The sequence below is a fragment of the Rattus rattus genome, chromosome 7 (assembly GCF_011064425.1).
Source record: "Rattus rattus isolate New Zealand chromosome 7, Rrattus_CSIRO_v1, whole genome shotgun sequence".
NCBI lineage: Eukaryota > Metazoa > Chordata > Mammalia > Rodentia > Muridae > Rattus > Rattus rattus.
In genome coordinates this window covers 114,999,121-115,021,549 of record NC_046160.1, presented here as the reverse complement: position 1 = coordinate 115,021,549, position 22,429 = coordinate 114,999,121, and the positions used below count along the sequence as shown (strand labels likewise).

The 22,429-nt window shown below is 49.0% G+C and overlaps 1 protein-coding gene across 1 annotated transcript; it reads left to right on the top strand.

Annotated features, from left to right (window-relative positions):
- Positions 1-9,670: 9,670 nt before the first annotated feature.
- LOC116905377 (alpha-1-antiproteinase) lies at positions 9,671-21,748 on the top strand. Its single transcript, XM_032908315.1, has 5 exons — positions 9,671-9,827; positions 17,329-17,960; positions 19,336-19,606; positions 20,493-20,640; positions 21,470-21,748. Exons 2-5 carry the CDS (start codon positions 17,333-17,335, stop codon positions 21,656-21,658), a joined length of 1,236 nt encoding a protein of 411 aa, XP_032764206.1. The 5' UTR covers positions 9,671-9,827; positions 17,329-17,332; the 3' UTR covers positions 21,659-21,748.
- The last annotated feature ends 681 nt before the right edge of the window (positions 21,749-22,429 follow it).

Sequence of the window (22,429 nt, the reverse complement as noted above, 5' to 3'; positions counted from 1 at the left end):
GGCTGGTTGGCTCCAGGAACCAGGCATTTCTTTGTTGGTGGTTGCCATCTTGTTGACATCTGAATCAGACATTAGGAGTTTATCATCTTATCACTGTTCTTTTCCTTCACTACACATGTCCCTTTTGCCCCTACTGAGGTGCTGGCCATTTTCCCCAGCCTCAGAGGCAGAGTAGGCATGATTTACAAATTATTTAAGTTCCAAATGCTTATTTCATGAGCATGGAGTGTGTGTGTGTGTGTTTGTGTGTATTTGTATGTGTGTGCATGTATTGTGTGCATCTGTGTGCATCTGTGTGTATGTGTGTCTGAGCCTGTGTCTATGTCTGTGTGTATGTGTGTACCTGTGTCTATGTATCTTTTTGTGTGTGTATGTCTGTGTGTGTCTCTGTGTGTCTGTGTATGTGTGTGTATGTGAGTGAGAGAAAAAGGGAGAAAGAGAGAGAGAGAGAGAGAGAGAGAGAGAGAGACTATGTGTCTGTGTGTCTGCACTTGTGCCTGTGCCTGTGCCTGTGCCTGTGCCTGTGCCTGTGCCTGTGCCTGCATATCTGTGTGTGTCTGTGTCTGTGTGTCTGTCTGTGCTTGTGCCTGGGTCTGTGTCTGTCTGTCTGTGCCTGGGTCTGTGTCTGTCTGTGTGCCTGTATCTGTCTGTGTCTGTGTGTGTCTCCCTATGTGCCTACTTATCTCTGTGTCTGTGCCTGTGCCCATGTCTGTGTCTGTGTGTGTCTCTGTGTGTGCATGTGCATCTGTCTGTCTGTGTGTATGTGTGTGTGTTTGTGTGTGCCTATGTCTATGTATCTGTGTGTGTGTGTGTATGTCTGTGTATGTGTGTGGGGGGGGAATGAGAGATAGAGTTTGTGTCTGTGTGTCTGTGCCTGTGCCTGTGTCTGTGTATGTCTGTGTGTTTCTGTGTCTGTCTGTCTGCTCCTATGCCTGTTTCTCTGTGTGTGTGTGTGTATGTGTGTGTGTGTGTGTTATTGCTCATCTCAGAGATTACAAATTCAGAGATCACTTACTGAAGTGACTGAAATGACTGCTACTGCTCTCCTCAGCAGGCAAACATCTCCTTCTTGGGGAGTCTGGAAGCCAGATTGCCATACCACCAATGCTGTGATGTCAGCCATGTCTCCCGGCAACCTGTTGCAGGGTGGTGCTCACCCATGGCACAAGAGGAAACAGAGATGGCAAACATTCCTGGAAACTAAATTGCCAAGGTGGTGTTCTTGGCAGCCATGGGGAAAAGTGTCAGGCAAGTCCTAGGTGAGAGTTCCACTTCCTGCACTGACAGCTGACAAACGCTGAAGAGGACAGGCTGCCCTTAAACTGAGAGCCTCACTGATGCCAAGGTTAGCAGCAGAGGGAAAAGTCACAGCAATGTGTGGAGACTGTCAATCTATAGGGATTAAGACTTTGTTATCCCAGGGCTGTTAGGGACCCCACCCCCAAGTACAGCAAGATGGGCAAACTGTGTCTTTGCTGTTTCATGCATTCATGGCAATGCTGGGATTATACTCTACTCCCCTGGTGCCTTTTTTCATTCCTGTAACCAAAAGCTGAAAAAGGCAGTGGAAGGCCAAAAGGGTTCATTTTGGCTCACAACATGACAGTAAAGGTCCAGAACCTCCGCACACAGACTGGTGCAGCCAGCAGTCAGGATGGGTCTTTCCCCCTATATTAAGCCAGTTTAGAAACTCCTCACAGACATGCTCAGAACTTCAACTACTAGATGATTCTAGAAGTCATCAAACTGACAGTCAATGACAACCATCATAATCTGGGCTCATGGTTTAGAGAAGCACATCAGGATAGTGTTTCAGAACTGTCTTAAGAGTGGGGGGGGAGGGGTTTGCAATCCTCAAAGACACAAGTCAAAATATCATTAGTGTCCTGCCCCAGGAGTCCTGCCCTAGGTGTCCTGTCCAAGGTATCCTGCCCCGGGTGTCTTCCCCCAGGTGTCCTGCCCCAGGTGTCCTGTCCCAGATGTCCTGCCCCAGGTGTCCTGTCCCAGATGTCCTGCCCCAGGTGTCCTGCCCCAGGTGTCCTGCCCCAGGTGTCCTGTCCCAGGTGTCCTGCCCCAGGTGTCCTGCTCCAAGTGGTCAATGACCCAAATGCTTAACAGGGAAGCAAAGCTTCCAAGCATTGCCTTTAACATTGCATCTAAAACATGACTTTAGACATAAAATACTGCATTCTCCAAGGTCTCTCCACAAGAAGAGGACTAACACACTGATTTTCAAAAGCCAAGCCAAGCTCACTCCCAGGCCATGCTGAACATCTCTGGGATGTTCCTGGTAGAAGCTGCCAGAAGATGAGCGTATTATCCCAAGTTCTCACACCAGGAAGCAACTACACGAGCTCAAAGTCCAGTGCCAGCAGAGTCTGCTGGGCAGCGTTCTACTTCCTCAGGCTGTGTTCCCAGGCAAGAGTTAGGAGTACCATGGAATGACACCATCTGAAGATCACAAAAGAAACAACCCCACATTCCAATGCAGCGTCTGTTTGATAAGTCAAAATGAAATAAAGGCCTTTCATTGTTTCATTGGCTTGTTGTTCTTGTGGAAGCATAAACAGTGCATGAAAAGATAAAGAACAAAGTGTAAGCAGCCCTCGCTGGTGAGTCTGCATTCTGGGATAATCACCACTCTGTCTCCTTCTAGAATCTTCTATACATATGCTTTATGTGTGTGAGTGTGCATGTGTGTGTGTGTGGACACACACGTGTGTGCATTTACATTGTGTTATGAATTTCTCTGGGTTTTTTTCCTCACTTTTTGGTGGTTGATGCTTGAGACAGGGTCTCAGGGTCCAGGTTGTCCAAGAATTCAGTATATAGTTCAAGCTGGCTTCAGTCTTGCGGTGACCCTCCTCTCTTTGTCTCCTAGGTGTTGGAATGGCAGGCATGTGTTACCACACCCACCCTGTTCTTCCTTGTGTTCCACATTCAAAGCAAAAGCCCAGGAGCTATAAGAGAGAAGTCGAAAGAGAGGCACACTATAGGTATCCCTCCACCTTACAGCAGTCACTCCCAGTCACTCATTCTTAAGGACCAACCTTAAAACCTTCTAACTACAATCTTATGTGTATATAAATACAACAGAACCACAAGGAGTAAACCGACTTATCCACAGTGAACTGAGTTCTGACATTTCTGGCTCTGACTGTCCCCAAAGTCTATATTATCAACCTTCATAGGGTGTCTTCAAAGACGTTATTGACCCAAGTACCTTGTATAGGGAAGGAGATCCCCGAAGTCTTATATGGGGCCAGTTATATGCCTCCCCCACACCCCCGCAGTGTGTGTGTGTGTATGTGTATGTGTGTGTGTGTGTTCTGTTTTGTTCGGAAGAGCAGCTATGTAGTTGTCTGAAGGTGTAAAAATCTGCTGAAGAGTAGATGCGGTATTTATGGCCTTCTGAGTTTTAAGAATGCCTCAGCAAAAAATGCAGCACTCAGATATAAGAGCGGGAGAGAGAGCATGGCGCAAGCCAGTATGCAGCACTTGAGGTGCAGGGATGAAGGAGGCCCAGAGAGGTTCGCTGGTCATCCTAAAAGGCCTCTCAGGAGCCTCCCCAACAATGCGGGTCTGACAAACTCCTCTTACAGAGCCCTTTGGGAAAGAAGAGCTTTTGCATACAAATTGGCTAAGAGGATTTAGCCAATGATGTCAGCCAGGAGTCAGTCATGGGATGGCTGATTTGCTGGGAATATGCTAGTCAGCACACGGGCCAGGAGGTCAAGGTGAAAGGCAGGCTGGGTGGAGTTCTAGGCAGAGAGGGACACCCAATCAATGATGCAATCGCAATCACCTTCCTGCAGTGGCTTCGATCCTCACAGCTCAGCCTTTCCTGCGCTCCCCTACCGAGGCCTGTTCCCTTTCAGAGAAGAGGCCACATAAGGAAGCAGATTTGGCCATCTTGTCGGCCACCTCCTTCACTCCTGTCTTCCCTCCCAGCTCAAAGGATGAGGCATATAAGATTTTGTTTAATGATTAAAGCCTTTAATGAAATGAGTTCTTGCTCTCCCTCCCCCGCTATTGTAGAGTAACCAAGAGTGTGCCCCAGACAAACATCTAACATCCCAAATGTCCTCATTCTAGCAGAAGAGGTCCCAATCTTAACCACCGAATAAGAGAAAAACTATATTTCTTCCCTCTAATTAACTCATTCCCTCAGTCATGCAGAGAGCCTATTCTTTGCTTAGCACAAAACCAAGGCCTCGTGATACTCTAAATCAGCTTACAGTCGAGAGCCAAGTGACTCATGTCACCACTTTTCAGGCATGTATCAGGTTACACTGTTTTTTTTTCCTGTTCCTTACCAGCCTTGTGATGACCTAAGGCTAGGTGCTGGACTCCAGTAAACCTTCCCTGCCTCATCTTCAAGGTAGAAATCAGAAAAGAATGGACCTGTGAGGGCCAGCATCCAGGCGGTGCTCAGAAGGGCACATGTCCTGTGCCACGTGCTCTACAGTTGTCAGTCACCGAGATGATAGCAGATATGGACAGAGGCTATGGACGCAGACAAGATGGAGAAAAAGAGGTAGGTGGGCATGTAGCTGTCTCCCCATTTGTCCTGAAAGGTGTACCATAAGAAAACCAAAATGGCAGCAGAATGGTCAGCCAGCCAGCCCGTCACAGCATGTTCTGGAGGTCAGAACAGGCAGAGCTGTGAGCACAGAGACATAGTGGTGGGGGTGGATTGCATCATTCCCTTCACTTACCCACCCCCACCGGGTTCTGCCCTGCTGCAGAATGGCAAAGCATCTTACCCAGAACTGACTCTACCAGAAGATCAATTTTCTAAAACTATACTTCCTAAGGTTTGAGAAATACTAGTTTGGCCAGTAAGCCTCTACACCCGGACGCTCGAGCCAAACGCACCTGCGCTGTTTACTTATGACAGCTCAGCTTGCCCGACTTCCTGCTTTCCCTTGAGAACTCTCTTTTCTCTTAGAAAGGCGTCTTTGGTTCTTGACAAGCAGCAACCCAGCTTCTACACCCAGTCTGTGACCTCTGACAAGTTCCCCCATCCAGCGCCCCTGTGACAACGTCTGTGCCTCGTTTTGAGTGCATTTCTGATTTTTGTTTCTCAGGAGGTAGGAACATTGTCCTCCGCCTGGGACCTTTCAGGATGAGGCCTGGCAGACAGGGCCCCATAAGTGGTGATCATGATTCAATAAGTGATACCTCACCTTGGAGTCCATCTGAGGATCTGTGTGGTAAAATGACAGCAGGGAGGGACCTGGTGAAATGGAACAAACAGAAATGTTCAAGGTCAACACCAGCAAGTCAATAAGTTCAATCAATGGAACCTTTTCAAGCCAAGGTCTGAGTTAGGCAAGTTCTAAGAATTGAGGCCTGTGTTGTTTGAGCCACCCCCGCAAAGCCGGTGTTGGTGCACAACAAGCCCCAGACACCCAGTGGCTGTCCCTTGGCCTCTCTAAAGCAAGTCCTGCATGCCCTGTCCTACAAGAGGTTCACCTTAGTTCCACAGGGGTATCATCAAAGCATCCATCTCTGGAGAAAATGAACATAGGGCTTGAGCTGGTGTCACAGCCGTAGTACACAGCATCCAGAATGTAAGTTGTGTTCAAAAACAAGAGAGACAGCCCTGCACACGTGCACACACACACACACACACACACACACACACACACACACACACACACCACCTAAAGATTTCCTGTTGGGCAAAATGACAAATCAACCAGCAAGAAGGAAGCTGTAATAGGTTTAGTCTCTTTAAAACTGTAAACTCAGATTGGGAAAGGATCTTTACCAATCCTACATCTGATAGAGGGCTAATATCCAAAATATACAAAGAACTCAAGAAGTTAGACTCCAGAGAGACAAATAACCCTATCAAAAATGGGGTACAGAACTAAACAAAACATTCTCAGCTGAGGATTATCGAATGGCCCAAAAAGCACCTAAAGAAATGTTCAACATCCTTAGTCATCAGGGAAATGCAAATCAAAACAACCCTGAGATTCCACCTCACACCAGTCAGAATGGCTAAGATCAAAAACTCAGGTGACGGAAGATGCTGGCGAGGATATGGAGAAAGAGGAATACTCCTTCATTGTTGGTGGGATTGCAAACTGGTACAACCACTCTGGAAATCGATCTGGAGGTTCCTCAGAAAATTAGACATTCCACTACCTGAGGATCCAGCTATACCTCTCTTGGGCATATACCCAAAAGATGCTCCAACATACAACAAAGGCACATGCTCTACTATGTTCATAGCAGCTTTATTTATAATAGCCAGAAGCTGGAAAGAACCCAGATGCCCTTCAACAGAGGAATGGATCCAAAAAATGTGGTATATCTACACAATGGAATATTACTCAGCTATCAAAAACAATGACTTCATGAAATTCATAAGCAAATGGAATGAACTAGAAAATATCCTGAGTGAGGTAACTCAATCACAGAAAAACATACTTGGTATGCATTCATTGATAAGTGGATATTAGCCAAAAAGCTCAAATTACCCAAGATACAATCCACAGACCACAGGAAGCTCAAGAAGAAGGATGACCAAAATGCGTATACTCCCACTCCTTCTTAAAGGGGGAAAATATCCATAGGAGGGGATATACAAGCAAAGTTTAGAGCAGTGACTCAAGGAATGGCCATTCAGAGCCTGCCCCACATGTGGCCCATATATATACAGTTACCAAAACTAGATAAGATAGATGAAGCTAAAAAAATGCATGCTGAAAGGGACCAGATATAGATCTCTCCTGAGAGACACATCCAGAGCATGTCCAATACAGAGGTCAATGCTAGCAGCAAACCACCGAACTGAGAACAGGACCCCCTTGAGGGGATTTAGAGGAAGGATTGAAAGAGTTGAAGGAGCTTGCAACCCCATAAAAACAACAATGCCAACCAACCAGAGCTCCCAGGGACTAAACCACTACTGAAAGACTATACATGGACTGACCCAGGGCTCCAGCTGCATATGTAGCAGAGAATAGCCTTTTTGGGGCACCAGGGGAAGGGAAAGCCTTGGTCCTGCTAAAGTTGGACCCCCGTGCAGGGGAATATGGGGGGCAGTACAGGGGATGTATGGGGAGGGGGAGGGGAGGGAATGAGGGCTTGTGGACAGGAAACAGGGAAGGGGAATAACGTTTGAAATGTAAATAAAGAAATAAATCTAATAAAAAAATTTTAAAAAGCTGTAAACTCTATCATGGTCCACATAAAGACTTATATTTTTTAGGCATGTGGGTATTTTGCCTGTGTGTTTGTTTTGAACTGCTTGTATGCCTGCTTCCTTCAGAGGCCAAAAGAGGGTATGAGATCCTCTGGCATTACAGACAGTTGTGAGCTGTCACCTGGGTGCTGGGAATTGGGCTCCGGCCCTCTGGAACATGCAGTACTCTTAACAGCTGAACCATCTCTTCAGTCCTTGATCCAGAACTTCAGGTGAACAGAGTTGAGGCATGGGAAGGGCTTGCTATAAAAACCAACCAACACACAAAGTCACAAGCATAGACAATTTAAAGAGGAAGTGACGCTTCCAGCATCTCATCCTCCGCTCCTGGGATCAATGGCACGATTATTTACGGTGCAGAGACTAACCTTTCTTTTGCTACCTGAGGAAAATGGGAAATAAAAACAGAAGCTGTGAATGGCCTACAGATAGTTCCAGAAAAAAAAAGTAAAAATGCTTTCTTAGGAAGCTACCACATGTGACAAAACCAAAACAGGGAAGCAAGGGATTAAGAAGTTGGAAGAGACCAAGTGCAGGTAGAGCCTGAGCTGACTCCATTCCCCATCAGAAGATAAACCTGGACCACCCAGTTTGCTAAGTCAGATACAGCGCACACTCCGCCAATAGAGTGGCTAACACTGTCCCGTTCAAGTGTCAAGACAACTAGAAGGAAAACTTCACCTCCACTGAGGCTCAGAGATGTGAGAAGCCCTCCACACAACCATGTCTACCTGGCGTTAGTCATTCAAATGCTCTGCCCATCACACGTGGTTAGAAACTGGGTAAGCACACTGAGCCCTGAGCCTTCTGGGAGGGAAGTGAGCACCCTCTGCTCCCTTGGGCCTGGCTCCAAGACCTTCTGGGTAATTTGGAGCTTGAATGTAAGTTGAACCTGGGAAAGGGGGCTGCCCTCCTAGCTAGGGGCCACACTCAGGAGGTGTTCTGCTCAGATGCCGCAAACCCTGCAATCTGCTCAAAGGCCAAAGTGACATTCTTAGCTGTGCTTCACAAAGGAGGAAACCGAGTCATAAGGAACATAAGTGGATTTGTCTGTCAAAAAGGGTGGTAGAGGCAAGGCCAGAGCCAAGTGCTCTGTAGCAGACAACTAGTAGGGTGTGTGTGGGGGGTCAGTGTGTGTGTCTTTGTCTCTGTGTGTCTCTGTGGACATGTGTGTATTTGTCTCTCTCTGTGAGTATGTGTGAGAGTGGGGGCGGGGGGGATATGGAGGGAGAGAAGCCATGCTCCTGTCAGAATGCTACTCCCAAGTCTGCCAGCACTTTCCTTTACATCGTTGACACAACTCACCTGCCTTCCCCAGCCCAACCCTCCCCTCCTCTCTCTGCTGTAGATAAGCTCATTGCCCGGCCATTGTCAGCCTTACATACTCACACCCCACACATCTAGGCAGAACCATGTGCAGGGTTTCCCTAGCATCATCGTGAGAGCCTTTTACCTCCAAATCAGCCTCGATGTAGCCATAGACAGTTCTAATTCTAACCAGTGGACAAGACTTTCTGTAGCCTGGGTCTTCCCACCCCAGGCATTCTACTCTCCTTTCTATATTGGTCCTGAAGAGAAGGGGGCACTGGGTCTAGGGTTTCTGACCAAAATTGGTAGGTTCTCCACCTGAAGCCCCAACTTCAAAGACTTCCATTCATAGCCTTCTTCATTTCTTTTTCAGATGGCCTGGACCACCACCTGTCCCTCTTGATGCACTTAGGGTGTGACCATACACCCATACTGTGCAGCACATGCACACACACACACACACACACACACACACACACACACACACACGCATGCTCACAGACAGCATGGAATGTGCACACACACTTACATGAACATACACACAGCATGGACACGCGCACACACATGCATATGTCCACATACACACAGCACAAACACGTGCACACACGCATACCTGCACACTCGCGTGCGCACACATACACACACATGCTCACAGGCAGCACAGAATGTGCACACAACACATGAACACACACATGGACACGCACACATGCACCTGCACACACATGCACACACACACACACATGCACATGCATGCATGCTCACATACAGCATGGACATGTGCACACACACACACATGCACACCCCTGTCGCAAGCTGGGGGGCTTGGCTGGGCACAGAAGAGTGGCTCAGCCCTCTTGCTGCTGCAATCCCAGGAAACCTAGAGAGATACAGGCCTGGCCTCCTATGCCAGGGGAGTGAAATCCTTAAGCCGGGGCCTCGGTTCCTCTTATAGAGGGGACCAGTTCTTTTACAAGCCAGTGTGGATGAGCCCATGCTGGGTCATGCTGCATGGACACAGCCAGTGCAGTAGGTGGCACCCAGTATTGCTTGAGCCAGGAAGGGCTAGTCTAATGTGCTCCCGGCACAGGGCGAGGCTCCTTCCTGCCCCAGCTCTTGCCCTTCCCAGCTGCCACCCAAGGCTGCTCTTCTCCCTGGCAGACGGACACTGGAAACACTTAGCACACTGGCTCCCTGACACCCTTGTGAGCCAAGAACCTGATCCTGAGAAAGAGTGGGAAACAGCAGTCACCAGAGGTGCAGGAGGCGTGGCTGCCCCGAGTCCAGCCAGGATTCTCAGGTAGAGTGCTGGGACATCCCACTTGCTGCAGGCTGATGCCTGCCTGAGGGGGAAGTGTTTGGGGGTACAGTAGAGACCTGCACCTGGTGTAGTCCACCAAGGACAACAGCTGTGAGGGGCAGCTGGGTCACAAGAATGGCCTTTGTACAGATGGGGAAAACAGGCTCAGAGACAGGAAGATATGCTCTGGGTGTGCAGACGGCATTGCACCACAACCACAGTCTGGTTCTCCAAACTCTGGAGATAGATATCCCCATGCACAAGGGACCAGAAGAAAGGCAGGTGCTGGGTAAAGGGAACAAGGGATGTGGGAGAGAGCGGAGCTGTTTTCTGTGAGGGAGGTATACCTCCACTGGCTCCCCAAATATACAGGGGATAATGAATGACATAATGCCTGGAGGGGAAGCCCATAGAATACAACCCACCCTATACCTCCACCCCCACCCAGTGACACCAAGGAGACCCACTGACAAGGACATCATCCCAAATAGCTGTCTGGATACCTTGAGCACTGGGCTCCAAGTTTCCCTTGAACTACTCTATATAGTTCTTGTAGCAGCTTTGTGCTGTTGTAGTTCCCATCTTAGAGATGGGTAAACTGAGGCACAGGAGGTGAAAAGATTTGTCTGATGGGTTGAGGTCTGAACTCAGGCACTGTAGAATCCTGTGGAACATCCATTTGGCTGAGTCCTAAGGTGGATCACAGGGGAGTTAGTGACTGGCAGAAGGTAGACACCTGACCCTCATTTATCTACCTAAATCCTGCTGTACCTGGCCAAGAGCCAGGCGAGCTGGGGCCATGGGGGTTGGGGGGCAGCAGAAGGGTGGTGAACTCACCACCCATGCCCATCACAGGGCTGATAGGATGTGATCAAAATTTTGGAAAGGACCAGAATACAGAGCCCATGGACCTCAACCCTGACCTCCTCCAAACCAGACAGGCCTTCAAGAGCTGCGACCATCCTCTCCTTGGCCCAGAGCAAGTCTCCTTCATAGTCTCCCCATCCCTAAGGAAAGTCCCGTCCTAGCTCCTTAGAAATAGGCATGGTTCCAAGTAGGGGAAGGTAGGGGAGGGGAAGGCTGGAAAGGACTTCTTAGACTGAGACAAGGGGCTTACTATATGCACTCTTTCCTCAAGCTTCATGTATCCTTGGTAGCCATGCTGGCATCCAGTCTGCCATTCTGGAAATGTCTATGGTTCAGAGAAGTAAATTAACCTGTCTAGGGGCAGCACAGCTCTTCCTTACAGAGCCATTCTCTGCCCCCTAGACTGTCCCCTGGGCACTGTGCTCCAGTCAGGAAAGTCCTGTCAGTCTCATTTTCCTGCAAAGGAACCAAGGAATTCATATCTACACTTGGAAGGAGCAATCTCTCTGCTCTGGGCCCGTTTCTCCATTTGTCAGGTGGGCACATAACCTACTTTGAGCCCCTGGCGGAGACAGTGAATTTCCAGCCCCATGCATCTGGAAGCAGAAGGCTCAGTAAATATTGATTTTACTTGCATTGGGAGCAACCCAAGCATTCCCCCAGGAGAGTGCAAGACCAGTCACGGGGTGCCTTCCCGGAGTCTGTGTGACTAAGGATACCAGATGCACCTTGGACACTGGAGGCTCTGTTTATGAGGGATGGATGTTCTACCTCCTTTGCTTAGGTCTCCTTTGGTTTAGGAAAAGAGAGAGCAGAGCTCTGTCCTGAACTGTGTGGGCGGTACCTCAGTGCCCAATCGATGGACTTAGCCCATCTCTGTTTGCTCCACCGGTAACTGTGGTGACATTGGTTAATATTCACTAGCAAACTCCCCCAGATCCCCCTTGACACCCACTCTTTAAATACAGACTAGAACAGGGCTCTGTCTCCTCAGCCTTGGTCACCACCCCAGCTCTGGGACAACAAGTTGTGAGTATATTTTTCCCTTGGGAAATATTTGAGGGGCCCCTGAGTCCCTGCACCTCCCAAGCAGGCAGCAGATCTGGGACCAGGGCAATACAAGGAAGATAAAGTTAATCGCACCCCAGGAACCTGGGCCTCCCGTTGCCATGGGAGCATCAGTCCCTGGAGTCCCCCTTGAACCATGCTGCTCAATAGATAGCTAGTATCTTCCGGTGAGAGGAGACAAAAACGTGGAGGGGCCAAGGTGCAGCCACAGCCATTTCCATGTATACAGTGCCTGCCCTTCTCTATCCTTTCCTGTGTGGCCTTTTCAAGCCCCTCCCCACTGCATTGTGGATAAGCAAGGTAAGGCTAGAAGGACAGTGGGATCTGTGGCTCTCAAGGTGGCCTCTCCAGCCTATATATGCTCAAGATGTATATACTGGGGCCTCAGCCTGTGGGTCAGGGTGGCTGTCCCAAGCATAGTAGCCTTTGAGATCTCCATGTGTGCATGTGTGCGTGTATGCATGTGTGTTGTATGTGTGTGTGACACTGCTTTGGTGGCTCGAGCCAACTTCCTGAGTGAGCATGCTAAGGTGTCCCATATCTAAGCAAAGCACTCGCGTAACTCATTTCAGCTCCACAGCACCCCCTCATGGAGGAGGCTACTGTGTTATCCCCATTTTACAGATAAGGAAATGGGAAACTGAGAGGGTAATAGTTTGTCCCAATCAAACATAGCCTACCATTCAAACTGAGGCAGCTGCTCCAGACTCCAGGCTCCTGACCTCACTGACTAAGACATCTTCCCCTCTGGTCTGTAGCTTGAATAGCTGCTAACCTCTCTGCTCTATTAGGCAGAAGAGCTTCCCCCTCCCCCAGCCAGCCTTGCTCTATGAAGAGTTGGAGGGATTTGGTTTATCATCATGATGTTTTGTAATGTAAGCAAGAGTGAGGTGGCCAGATTCCCAGGGTACCGCTGAAAAAGCCAGAGTAGGCTAATAAAGGGGTGCTTCTGGGAGCTCTACACACACCTTTGCACACTGGTTCTCTGAACCAATCACTTAATCTTCCTCAGGTAACTGATGTTCTAAAAGTAAGTGGTATAAAGTCACACAGAGAGAAGCAATCGGGCCTTGAACCTGTCGTTTTAGCACCAATGACTTTGTCATTTAGCCAAGCAGTCCTCTGACATCTGTTTCAAGTCTTCTGAATTCAGTTTTATACATAGGAAAGGGCTCAAACCTAGAACTAAACTGTGTGGAATTGAACACCAGCTCTCTTCCCAGTTGGTTCTGTGGGGTTGAGAACGTGGCTTAGCCTGTCTGGACCTCGGTTTTTCTCCACATAAAATGGAACTGATGTTAAGGGAAAGTTAGATGAGTTGGGTATAAAACACCTTTTGTGAGCATGTCCAAAAGGACTGCAGTTAATACTTCTGTTTGCATAGTGTATGTCTGCTAACAGATGGTGCATGTGGGGGTGATGGGACCTGCACCTGACCCAGGACTGGCATTGCCTAGTAGGAGTCCTTCTGTCTGTGCTATTTAATCGTGACTTTGTTCCTGCCTCGCCCATTCTTTAGAAGACTCCTCTGTGCAAACAGGAGGCTTAAAGAAATGAGGTCATTTGCCCCAGGTCACTGGCAGTAAGTGGCAGAGCTGGGCTCCCACAGACTGTGGCCTGCTACAGTTGATTCTCTAGGTCTGCTTGGGTTACTCTAGGTGGACTGCTCATTTTATGCTCCTAGCCGGAATGGTACAGAATGAAGCAAGGGGAGGCATTGCCTCTCTCTTGCCTCCCAGAGGTCACACCCATCAGCCTCTGAAGTCAGAATGACATCATGTGTGGTATTCAGCTTTTAGGCTTCTGTCCCTACACTACAAGTTCTTAAGCTTCTTCTTCCTCTCCTGTTATCTGTCTTCTATGGCTCAGGGACCGGGAGGTCATAGCGGGTCAGCAGGGAGAAAGCAGGGCTCAGGACCCTGAGGTTTGAAGGAACAGGATGGGATGCAAAAATATATCTGACTGAACACTTGAGACCAGAGTCACTGCCTGTGACAGTTCACATCCATTACGGAAGTGACCGGATTAAGAAATGCCTAAGGCAGTAGCCAAACACTAAAGACCTTTTCCAAACTAGATTACCTGAGATTGTAAACCTGCCCCAAACGTGGGTGCTCCATCCCATGGGTGAGAGTCCCAGACAAGATGAAACAGAGACAGAGAGCTGAGCTCTGGCCTTCCCTACCCTGGTTCCTCACCCTCTGAGGTGAGAGCCAGCAGCCACTTTGAGCTGCTGCCACCAACATGCCTTTCCACCATGAAGTACCATAATCCCCCTCAAACCACCACCAAAACAAACCTCTCCCCACTTAAGTTGTTTCTTTTCAACTATTTGACCCAGTCCTGACATTCCCAAGTCTAAAACCCATGCCTATTGTGTCAGTCGGGGATAGTGGGAGGTTGTCTCTCCAGGCTTCAGACCCTTCACCATCAAAGGAGGAAATCAGAAAGGTAGTAAGGAAAGGAAAAGATGTGAGAGAGCGTGATCACCCTTGCAGGGCCTCTCTCCTTCCGCATGCTGGCCCTCCCTTCTTGAAGCTCAGCAGCTCCCAAACAGAATGCGCCATCTCACTCCCACTAAACAGAGGTCCTTGGAACTGAGTCCAATGTCTGGGATGAGGAAATAGTTCAATCAGTACAATGCTTACCACACAAGTATGAGGACCAGTGTTTGCTCTTTAGAATCCAAGTAACCAGCCATGTACGGACGCATGCTTTTACAATCAATCCCAGCCCTGGGGAGATGGACGCAGGTGGATCTCTGCCTTGCTGACCAGCTAGCCTAGCTGAATTGTCAGCCTCAGTGCCAATGAGACACTGTTTTATAAAAGAAGTTGGATGGCACCTAAGGAACAACACCTGAGGAAAACCTCTGGCCTCTACACGTATGTGCATACGTGTGCCAGCACCTGCACAAACATGCACAGGGCATATCTTTCTCTTAGCTCTCCCCAGATGCACTCCATATAACCTAGGCTGCACAGTCTGGGCTGTGTTTCCCAAATGCTGTTGAGTGCCTAGTGAATAGTGACAGCCACATCAGGATTTGAATTGTCAGCCTCTGGCCTGAGGTCACTTGGTTTGTTTTCTCGCCACCCTGTGAAGGCCCAGCCTCTTGATGGAGGTGGGGAATTTCCACAGGGCTCGCCAAAATCCAAACAAGAAGTAACAAAAACATCAGGAATGGAAATATACAGAACTAAACTCAGTGTCATCGCCAACTCTAACACACCAACTTGTTTAAGAAAACATCGATGTGTACTATGCAACCTGTGTTCAGCTCTCCAAATTATTTACACCAAAGGGCAGAAAGTGCAGCTAGAGACACATCTGTTCTTCATTGTGCTCTGGTGTTGGAAAGATACTTTTGGCAGGCCAAGGGCAAGCAAAATTCAATATTTCTCGTCTTCAACTTTCCCCCTTCGGGTTTTCAGATCCCAAACTTGAGGGTTCCAATAGTAAGATGATAATTCTAGCTATGGGTCTAGGGAGTGTGACTCTCTTGGTAGAGGGTTAACATAGCACACATGAAGCCCAGAGCTACATAAAGAGGTCATGGTGGTACACACCCATCACCCCAGCACTCTAGCAGAAGTAGAAGTAGAAGTCAGGTGTTTAAGGCCATCCTCAGCTAGGTAGTGAGTTTAAGGCTAGCCTGGGACCCATAAGATTACATCAAAAGAATAAAATAAAAAGGATGGTGTTGTCATTATTGAATTAATAGCTAACTATGTGGTATGGTGGCCTGAACAGTCATCATAGATGCAGCCTCAACTATGAAGAGAGCATGAGCTTGTAGACTAGTAGCTTGCGGGCACGTTAGAGAAAAGAGACTTCCGTAGAGCTGGAGAGGCTGGGGCTGGGGGTGTGATCTTGACTTTGGCCATCTCCAGGCAGAGTTTGCCCTCTCTGGTGCAATCCAAGCCTTGCCTCACGTCAGCCATATAACACATTGCCCTCCCCTGCTCCTCTTTCCAGCATTTGAGTTTGCATCATCTGCCACCCTTCCGTCCCCAAGACTGCCCTTTGAGAGCTTGTCCATGGAAGGTCTGATGCAGAGACTTAGTGCCCTGAGTTCTCCTGGTCTCACCTTGTAGGAAAGGCAAAACAAGGATCAAATGATTTCTCCTGGCTCACACAGCTGGAGAGTAACAGAGCCTGGGTTAGAACTTGAGGCAGTCATGGATAGATCACTCCACCACACACATATCCCATGTTAGAGCAGAGGCATTAATTTCTGCTCTTCCAGCACTGAGATAGTGGCAAGGTGGCAGATAGGCTGCCAGAGATGAGGCCAGTCTGGGTTTAGGGTTACAGAGCAGAGCACACACAGTCCCTCTTTCAGGGTAAGCCACTAGGAACTGAGGTTCCTTGTGGAGACTGAGTGTGGACAGCCCCTGCATTCCTCTTTCCTTCCTCTTCCTCCTCCTCCTCCTCCCCCTCCTCCTCCTCCTCCTCCTTCTCTATACATTTGTGGGGGGGGTGCCTGTGTGGAGGCCAGAGGAAGGCTCCAGATGCCCTGAAACTAGTTCCAGATGGTTGTAGCCTGCCATTGGAAGTCCTGGAGTCAACTGCACGTCCTCTTCCAGAGCACCAAGTGTTCCTACCTCCTAAGCCATCTCTGCAGCCCTCCTGGTTATTTCTTCACAACCTTAGGCTTCTCTGTGTACCCAGGCTACCGACATTCATCTCCTCTTCTGTAAGGATCACCACAACATCAGTATGTTCTCCCTGGGGACCGAGGTCCCCACGTGGATTCTTGAGAGTTCCCATCATTTTTTCCAGCTTCAAATGATTGTTAGGCTGGACCACAGTGTTCCTCTTGTAATTACCGACAAGGCCACTTCTTACCCTGTACCTTGGCTTCTTCCTTACAAAATGGGGCAGAGACCTGTGCCTCAAGATCATCTGAGGTGGAAATGGAACTGTTGAGAATACTGGTGAGGAATGGGACCACCTATAAGTGCAATGTAGATCTGCTGTGTGGCCACTCACTAACTTCGAATGTATATCTCAACATCTCCCTTCCCAGCAAACTGAAGGGTAGTAATAGCTTCCATGCAGGACCGTAGGAGTTCACACATGTAAGTGCTCAGGACAGCATTGGGCAGATGGACAGCATCCTATCTGATCTCACTTTGCTTTCACACATGCATGTGGAAACACACGTGCATGTGTGTATAGAGGCCTCAAGTTGATGTTGGGTGTTTTCCTCAACCACTGTCCACCTCATTGAACGTCTCACAAAGCTTCTCTGAGGTTCTGGCTAGCAAAGACAACCAGCTTTCCTCATGGATACCCCACCTCCACCCCTTGGGCTGGGATTGCAAATAGCTACTATGTCTGTATGACAGCTAAACTCCTATCCTCACACTTCCTAACAAGTGCTTTATTCACAGAACTGTCTCCATTTTTTGATACATTTTTCCCCCTCAAAGATAGCAGTTCAGAACAGTGCTGAGCATGGTGCCTGTTACCAGAGCATGGTTACTTCTATATTGTGTCAAATGGTAGCAGATGGGAGTTGCCACAGCCCTGACCTTGCATCTCTTTCTGTGTCTTGCAGGAAAATGGCACCCTCCATCTCACGGGGGCTCCTGCTTCTGGCAGGCCTGTGTTGCCTGGCCCCCAGCTTCCTGGCTGAGGATGCCCAAGAAACAGATACCTCCCAGCAGGACCAGTGTCCAACCTACCGTAAGATTTCTTCAAACCTGGCAGACTTTGCCTTCAGCCTATACCGGGAGCTGGTCCATCAATCCAATACGTCCAACATCTTCTTCTCCCCTATGAGCATCACCACAGCCTTCGCTATGCTCTCCCTGGGGAGCAAGGGTGACACTCGCACACAGATTCTAGAGGGCCTGGAGTTCAACCTCACACAGATACCTGAGGCTGACATCCACAAGGCCTTCCATCACCTCCTCCAAACTCTCAACAGGCCAGACAATGAGCTGCAGCTGAACACAGGCAATGGCCTCTTTGTCAACAAGAATCTGAAGCTGGTGGAGAAGTTTCAGGAAGAGGTCAAGAACAATTACCATGCAGAAGCCTTCTCTGTCAACTTTGCCGACTCAGAAGAGGCTAAGAAAGCAATTAATGATTATGTAGAGAAGGGAACCCAAGGAAAGATAGTTGATTTGATGAAACACGTGGACGAAGACACGGTTTTTGCCCTGGTGAATTACATTTTCTTTAAAGGTAAGATGGGATAGCCAGCTTGAGCTGGTGTCCATGGAGACACCCATACATAGTCTCAGGAACCAGTTTCTGAGCTCTCATTCCAGGCTGTGGAACTGTCCTATCACATTCCCTACTCTCTGATGGGTAAACTCTGGCATCTTTCAAATCACCAATTAAGTTTAGAGATTGGCTTCAATCAAATCCCCTGACTTGTTTGAAGGATTGATCAGAGCCGTTTTTGTCCTAGTGCTCCCCTACAAAGAGAGTCATAGAACCTGCAATCCTTCCCCAGCTTTAGAACCAACCATCCTGGTTGTGATGGTCTGAAGAGAGTACTGTTGCAGGGAGCGTACTCGATCAACCCTTCTGTTGCATACCATTATAAGCTCTGGAAACATGGGCTTAAATCTGGCCACTACTGTCTATTAGTCTTGATATTGGACAAGACATTTTACCTGCTTGGGGTGTGGCTGTCCATATTACATGGAACAAAGCTAGCTGACTGCTGTGTGGGCATGAAAGAATTAGTGAGGTTACCCAGTGTGCAGGACATAAGCACCTGATCAACTATCATCCCAAGCACGGCCTCCAGCCTGGAAGTACTTAGGTTAAGACTCCCCAGAGACATCACCTGAGTGAGGTCTTGGAGTCAAAACCAGGAGCTGCTCTGGCCTTCATGACTCCCTGACTCCCAGCAGAGTTCTGTGGAGCAGAATATCAAGCTAGCATGGATCAAGTCCCAGCACTTCTCTGACAAGGGCAGGTGTCAATTCCTCCCCAACCCTTTTACCTCTTCCTATCCAAAAGGAAGGTGGGGTTAGGGTTCCTGATGATCTTCTCTTGCTGACAGCCTTGATTCTAGGTCCCTGAGACCCGTGTCCACTCTAATGACCTTGGTGACAGGTCCCTGAGAGCCTCTCCCACTCTAGCGGCCTTGTTGATGTGTCCCTGAGACTCTAACCCATTCTGATGGGTTCTTAGTGGTGGTTCCCTGAGGAGTCCACTGCCCACTCCAGTAATCTTGATGGTGGTGGTTTTATATAGCAGATAGGTGTCTGCACTGAGCCCTTAGGTGTAGAAAGGGACTTAAGGTGCTTCCTGATAAGAAGTTAGCAAATAGAATGGCCAAGCGTTCCATTAATAACCCCAACTCACCTTTTTATAAGTATATAACAACTATGGAAGATATTTTCTAGGCACAAGGGGGATGAGTAGTTCTCAGCTTCTGTAATCTGCAGAGTCTGAGTCCTCCCATAGTCCTGAGTTACCTTCACCAAGGTTCTTGGGCAGCCTAGAAGGCTAGTAGTGACCCCCCCTCCCATGCACATGAAAAGCCAAGGGCCTGTGGCTCCACCTCACTGGTTAAGGTTTCCTCTCACCCCCCCCCTTGCAGGCAAGTGGAAGAAGCCGTTCAATCCTGAGCACACTAGGGATGCTGACTTCCACGTAGACAAGTCCACCACGGTGAAGGTGCCCATGATGAACCGCCTGGGCATGTTTGACATGCACTATTGCAGCACACTGTCCAGCTGGGTGCTGATGATGGATTACCTGGGCAACGCCACTGCCATCTTCCTCCTGCCCGATGATGGCAAGATGCAGCATCTGGAGCAAACTCTCACCAAGGATCTCATTTCCCGGTTCCTGCTACACAGGCAAACAAGGTGACTCCCCAGACAGAGACCTTCTCTGACTGTCCCAAAGAACAGAAAGTGCTTGCAGCGGGGTGGACTCTAACCCAAGGTCACAGTGAAGTGTGTAGACTAGAAATAGAGATCTCTGGGCAAGCTTGCAGGGCAAGGCTCTATTCCTGTCAGTCCTCAGTGGGGCTGATAGGTCTTCAGGACGCAGTGGTCCTAGAGCATACTCAATAGGTCAGAGGACCTGTGCACTCTGAGTCCAGGCTCTGCTGCCTGTGAGAAACCACAAGCTACAAGGAAGTCCTGGCAAGGATGATATGGGAAGAGGCTGTGTCCCTGCTTCCCAGCCAGGCCTCCGCTTAGGTCTAATGCCCATAAAAATGCAGAGAAGCAGATAAGGCTAAAACCAAAATGGGTAACAGATTCCGAGGGCCAGTAAGACCCTATTGGGCCCTTCTCACTGCCTGTAGAAACTGGGAGCTTAGCCTTCAGTCCTGTGAGGATGAGGGGAATGTCACTCAGCTGCATGGACCCTATCTCCCCTGAGAATCAGATCCAAGGGGTAACCCTTGCTTGAGAGGAGGGACTGACCAAACACATCAGGGGATAGCGAAGCATGGTCCTGTGTATACACTCTGAATCTGCCGGAAGGACTTCTCAGAGGGGGTGGGGAGCATTTCAGGGGCTTCCAGGAGCTTGAACTTTGAAATCTCATAGATTTCAATGCCTCTTCTGCTATAAGGGGACCATGTAAAGGGGAAGCACATGAAGATGCTTTCCTGTCCTGCTGGGGGTAGTAGCATGTTCCGTGTGAGACCCAGCCAGAAACAATTCCACAACTAGGTGGATCTCGGCAGAACCCAGAAGTTCCATGACACTCCTGTAACTTTAACTCTTACCTCCCCACCAGGTCAGCCGTTCTCTACTTCCCCAAACTGTCCATCTCTGGAACCTATAACTTGAAGACACTCCTGAGCTCACTGGGCATCACCCGGGTCTTCAACAATGAAGCTGATCTCTCTGGAATCACAGAGGATGCTCCCCTGAAGCTTAGCCAGGTGATGTTACCTAGCCATGGTGATGTCCTGATGCCCTGGGTGTCTGTAGAGCAGCACAGGGTGTGTGGGTAGCTCAGTGCAAGGCTGGGGGAAGAGGAAAGGGATGTAGGCAGAGTCCAAGCTGAGGTTTTTCTAAGGACTGCCAGGATTCACTTGGACAGGGTGTAGTCAAATATCGGCTGGGAGGGTCTTCTTATGCAGATGGAATTATGGGCCCTTCCTTGAAGTGCTGCCCAATCCTTAGTTTCATCATCATCTGGAGAATTTAATTATTGTACTTAGTTTATATATGTTATATATATTCTGAGGCCTGGTGACCTAAGAGAGTGCTCTTGAATATCCATCCCTGATATTTAGAACTATCAGCGAAATAACCATTTGAGATTATGAGTTCAACCAAACAGGCCACTTGTTCAGAGAAATTAAAGGCAGTTCAGAATGGGCAGGATGGTCTTAAAAGTCTGGACATCAAAGGTCATCTTCAAAGCCCTTGTCACAATGTGCTCACAGCTACACACCGGACAGGGACTCTCATGTAGAGGACATGAAGTTCCTCTCCTTGAAGCTATGAGCTTGCATCCGAGGCCATGAGAGATGGAATCAGGAAGGGAGAACGGAAGGGAGTGGGACCAAGGCAGGCAAAGAGAGGGAGAGGAGGAGAGGCCTTAGGCGATCACCATGAGAGGGGGCTGGGAGACGAGCAGGAAGAGTCGGAGGGAGACACATGCCCTAGTGAAGTCCTCCCTAGGTGAGTCCCATGTGAGATCTAGCTCCAGCCAGGAATGGCAATCACCCTACCTTCAACTGGCCTCTGCTTCTCTCTCCACAGGCTGTGCATAAGGCTGTGCTGACCTTAGATGAGAGGGGAACAGAGGCTGCAGGAGTCACTGTGGTGGAGGCCATCCCCATGTCTCTGCCCCCTCAAGTGAAGTTCGACCACCCTTTCATTTTCATGATTGTTGAATCAGAAACCCAGAGCCCCCTCTTTGTGGGAAAAGTGATAGATCCCACACGTTAATCACTGTCTTCAGAAGTCACATCCCTTCTGGATCGGGTCCCCTTCCTAATAATATTAAACTCAGGCTGGCCTGGCCTGATGCTTCTGCAAGTCCTTGACTCTGTGGGGTTTGTGTGCGTGCGTGTGTGTGTGTGTGTGTGTGTGTGTGTGTGTGTGTGTGTGTAACTCTGAGTTTGTTGTGGACCTGAGATCACAGTCTGTCTTGATCTTCCATCCATACAAATAGGTTGTGGGCAGAGGACTGTGGCTGAGACCATAGACTGGTCCTGAAACCATGTGCTTTAAAAAAAACATCTGTCACCTCTGGAAAATAGAGGGGACCATGTGGCTCATGCTCAAAGACCCAGGGTCCAGCAAGTGCCTATGTTCTCTAGTGACTTCTCCTCCTCTGTCTTCTGCCCCAGGCTGGAGTCCCTCCCACTGCCAGTGGGGCCACAGCACATGGTGACCCTCACGGGCTCCCAGAGCTGACAGTTCAGGAACCAGCTGTCAACTCCGCTCTCCCCATATTCCATCGAGGCAGGGCCACATCCTCTCCCATTCCAACTTTTCACTTCACCATAGCTGGTCCCTCCATCTTACCTACAGTTTCTTGAGGACAGCTAGGGGAGATTATTGGTGAAGACTGCTGTGTGACTTTTCCCAGGGAGGCGTGAACAAAACGTTCACTCGTTCCAGGCAGGGTAACAATGTATCACTGCACTCAAGTCTAGCTCGGTGAGCCAATGAGTTTATTGGGGGCGATTGACAGAGTCTAGATGGCTCGATTGC

Excerpts from the sequence above, each read along its gene's own strand:
- LOC116905377 (XM_032908315.1), top strand. The coding sequence starts at position 17,333 with ATGGCACCCTCCATCTCACGGGGGCTCCTGCTTCTGGCAGGCCTGTGT. Across the intron at positions 19,607-20,492 it reads CTGCTACACAGGCAAACAAG|GTCAGCCGTTCTCTACTTCC; the intron begins GTGACTCCCCAG and ends CCTCCCCACCAG. Across the intron at positions 20,641-21,469 it reads CTCCCCTGAAGCTTAGCCAG|GCTGTGCATAAGGCTGTGCT; the intron begins GTGATGTTACCT and ends CTCTCTCCACAG.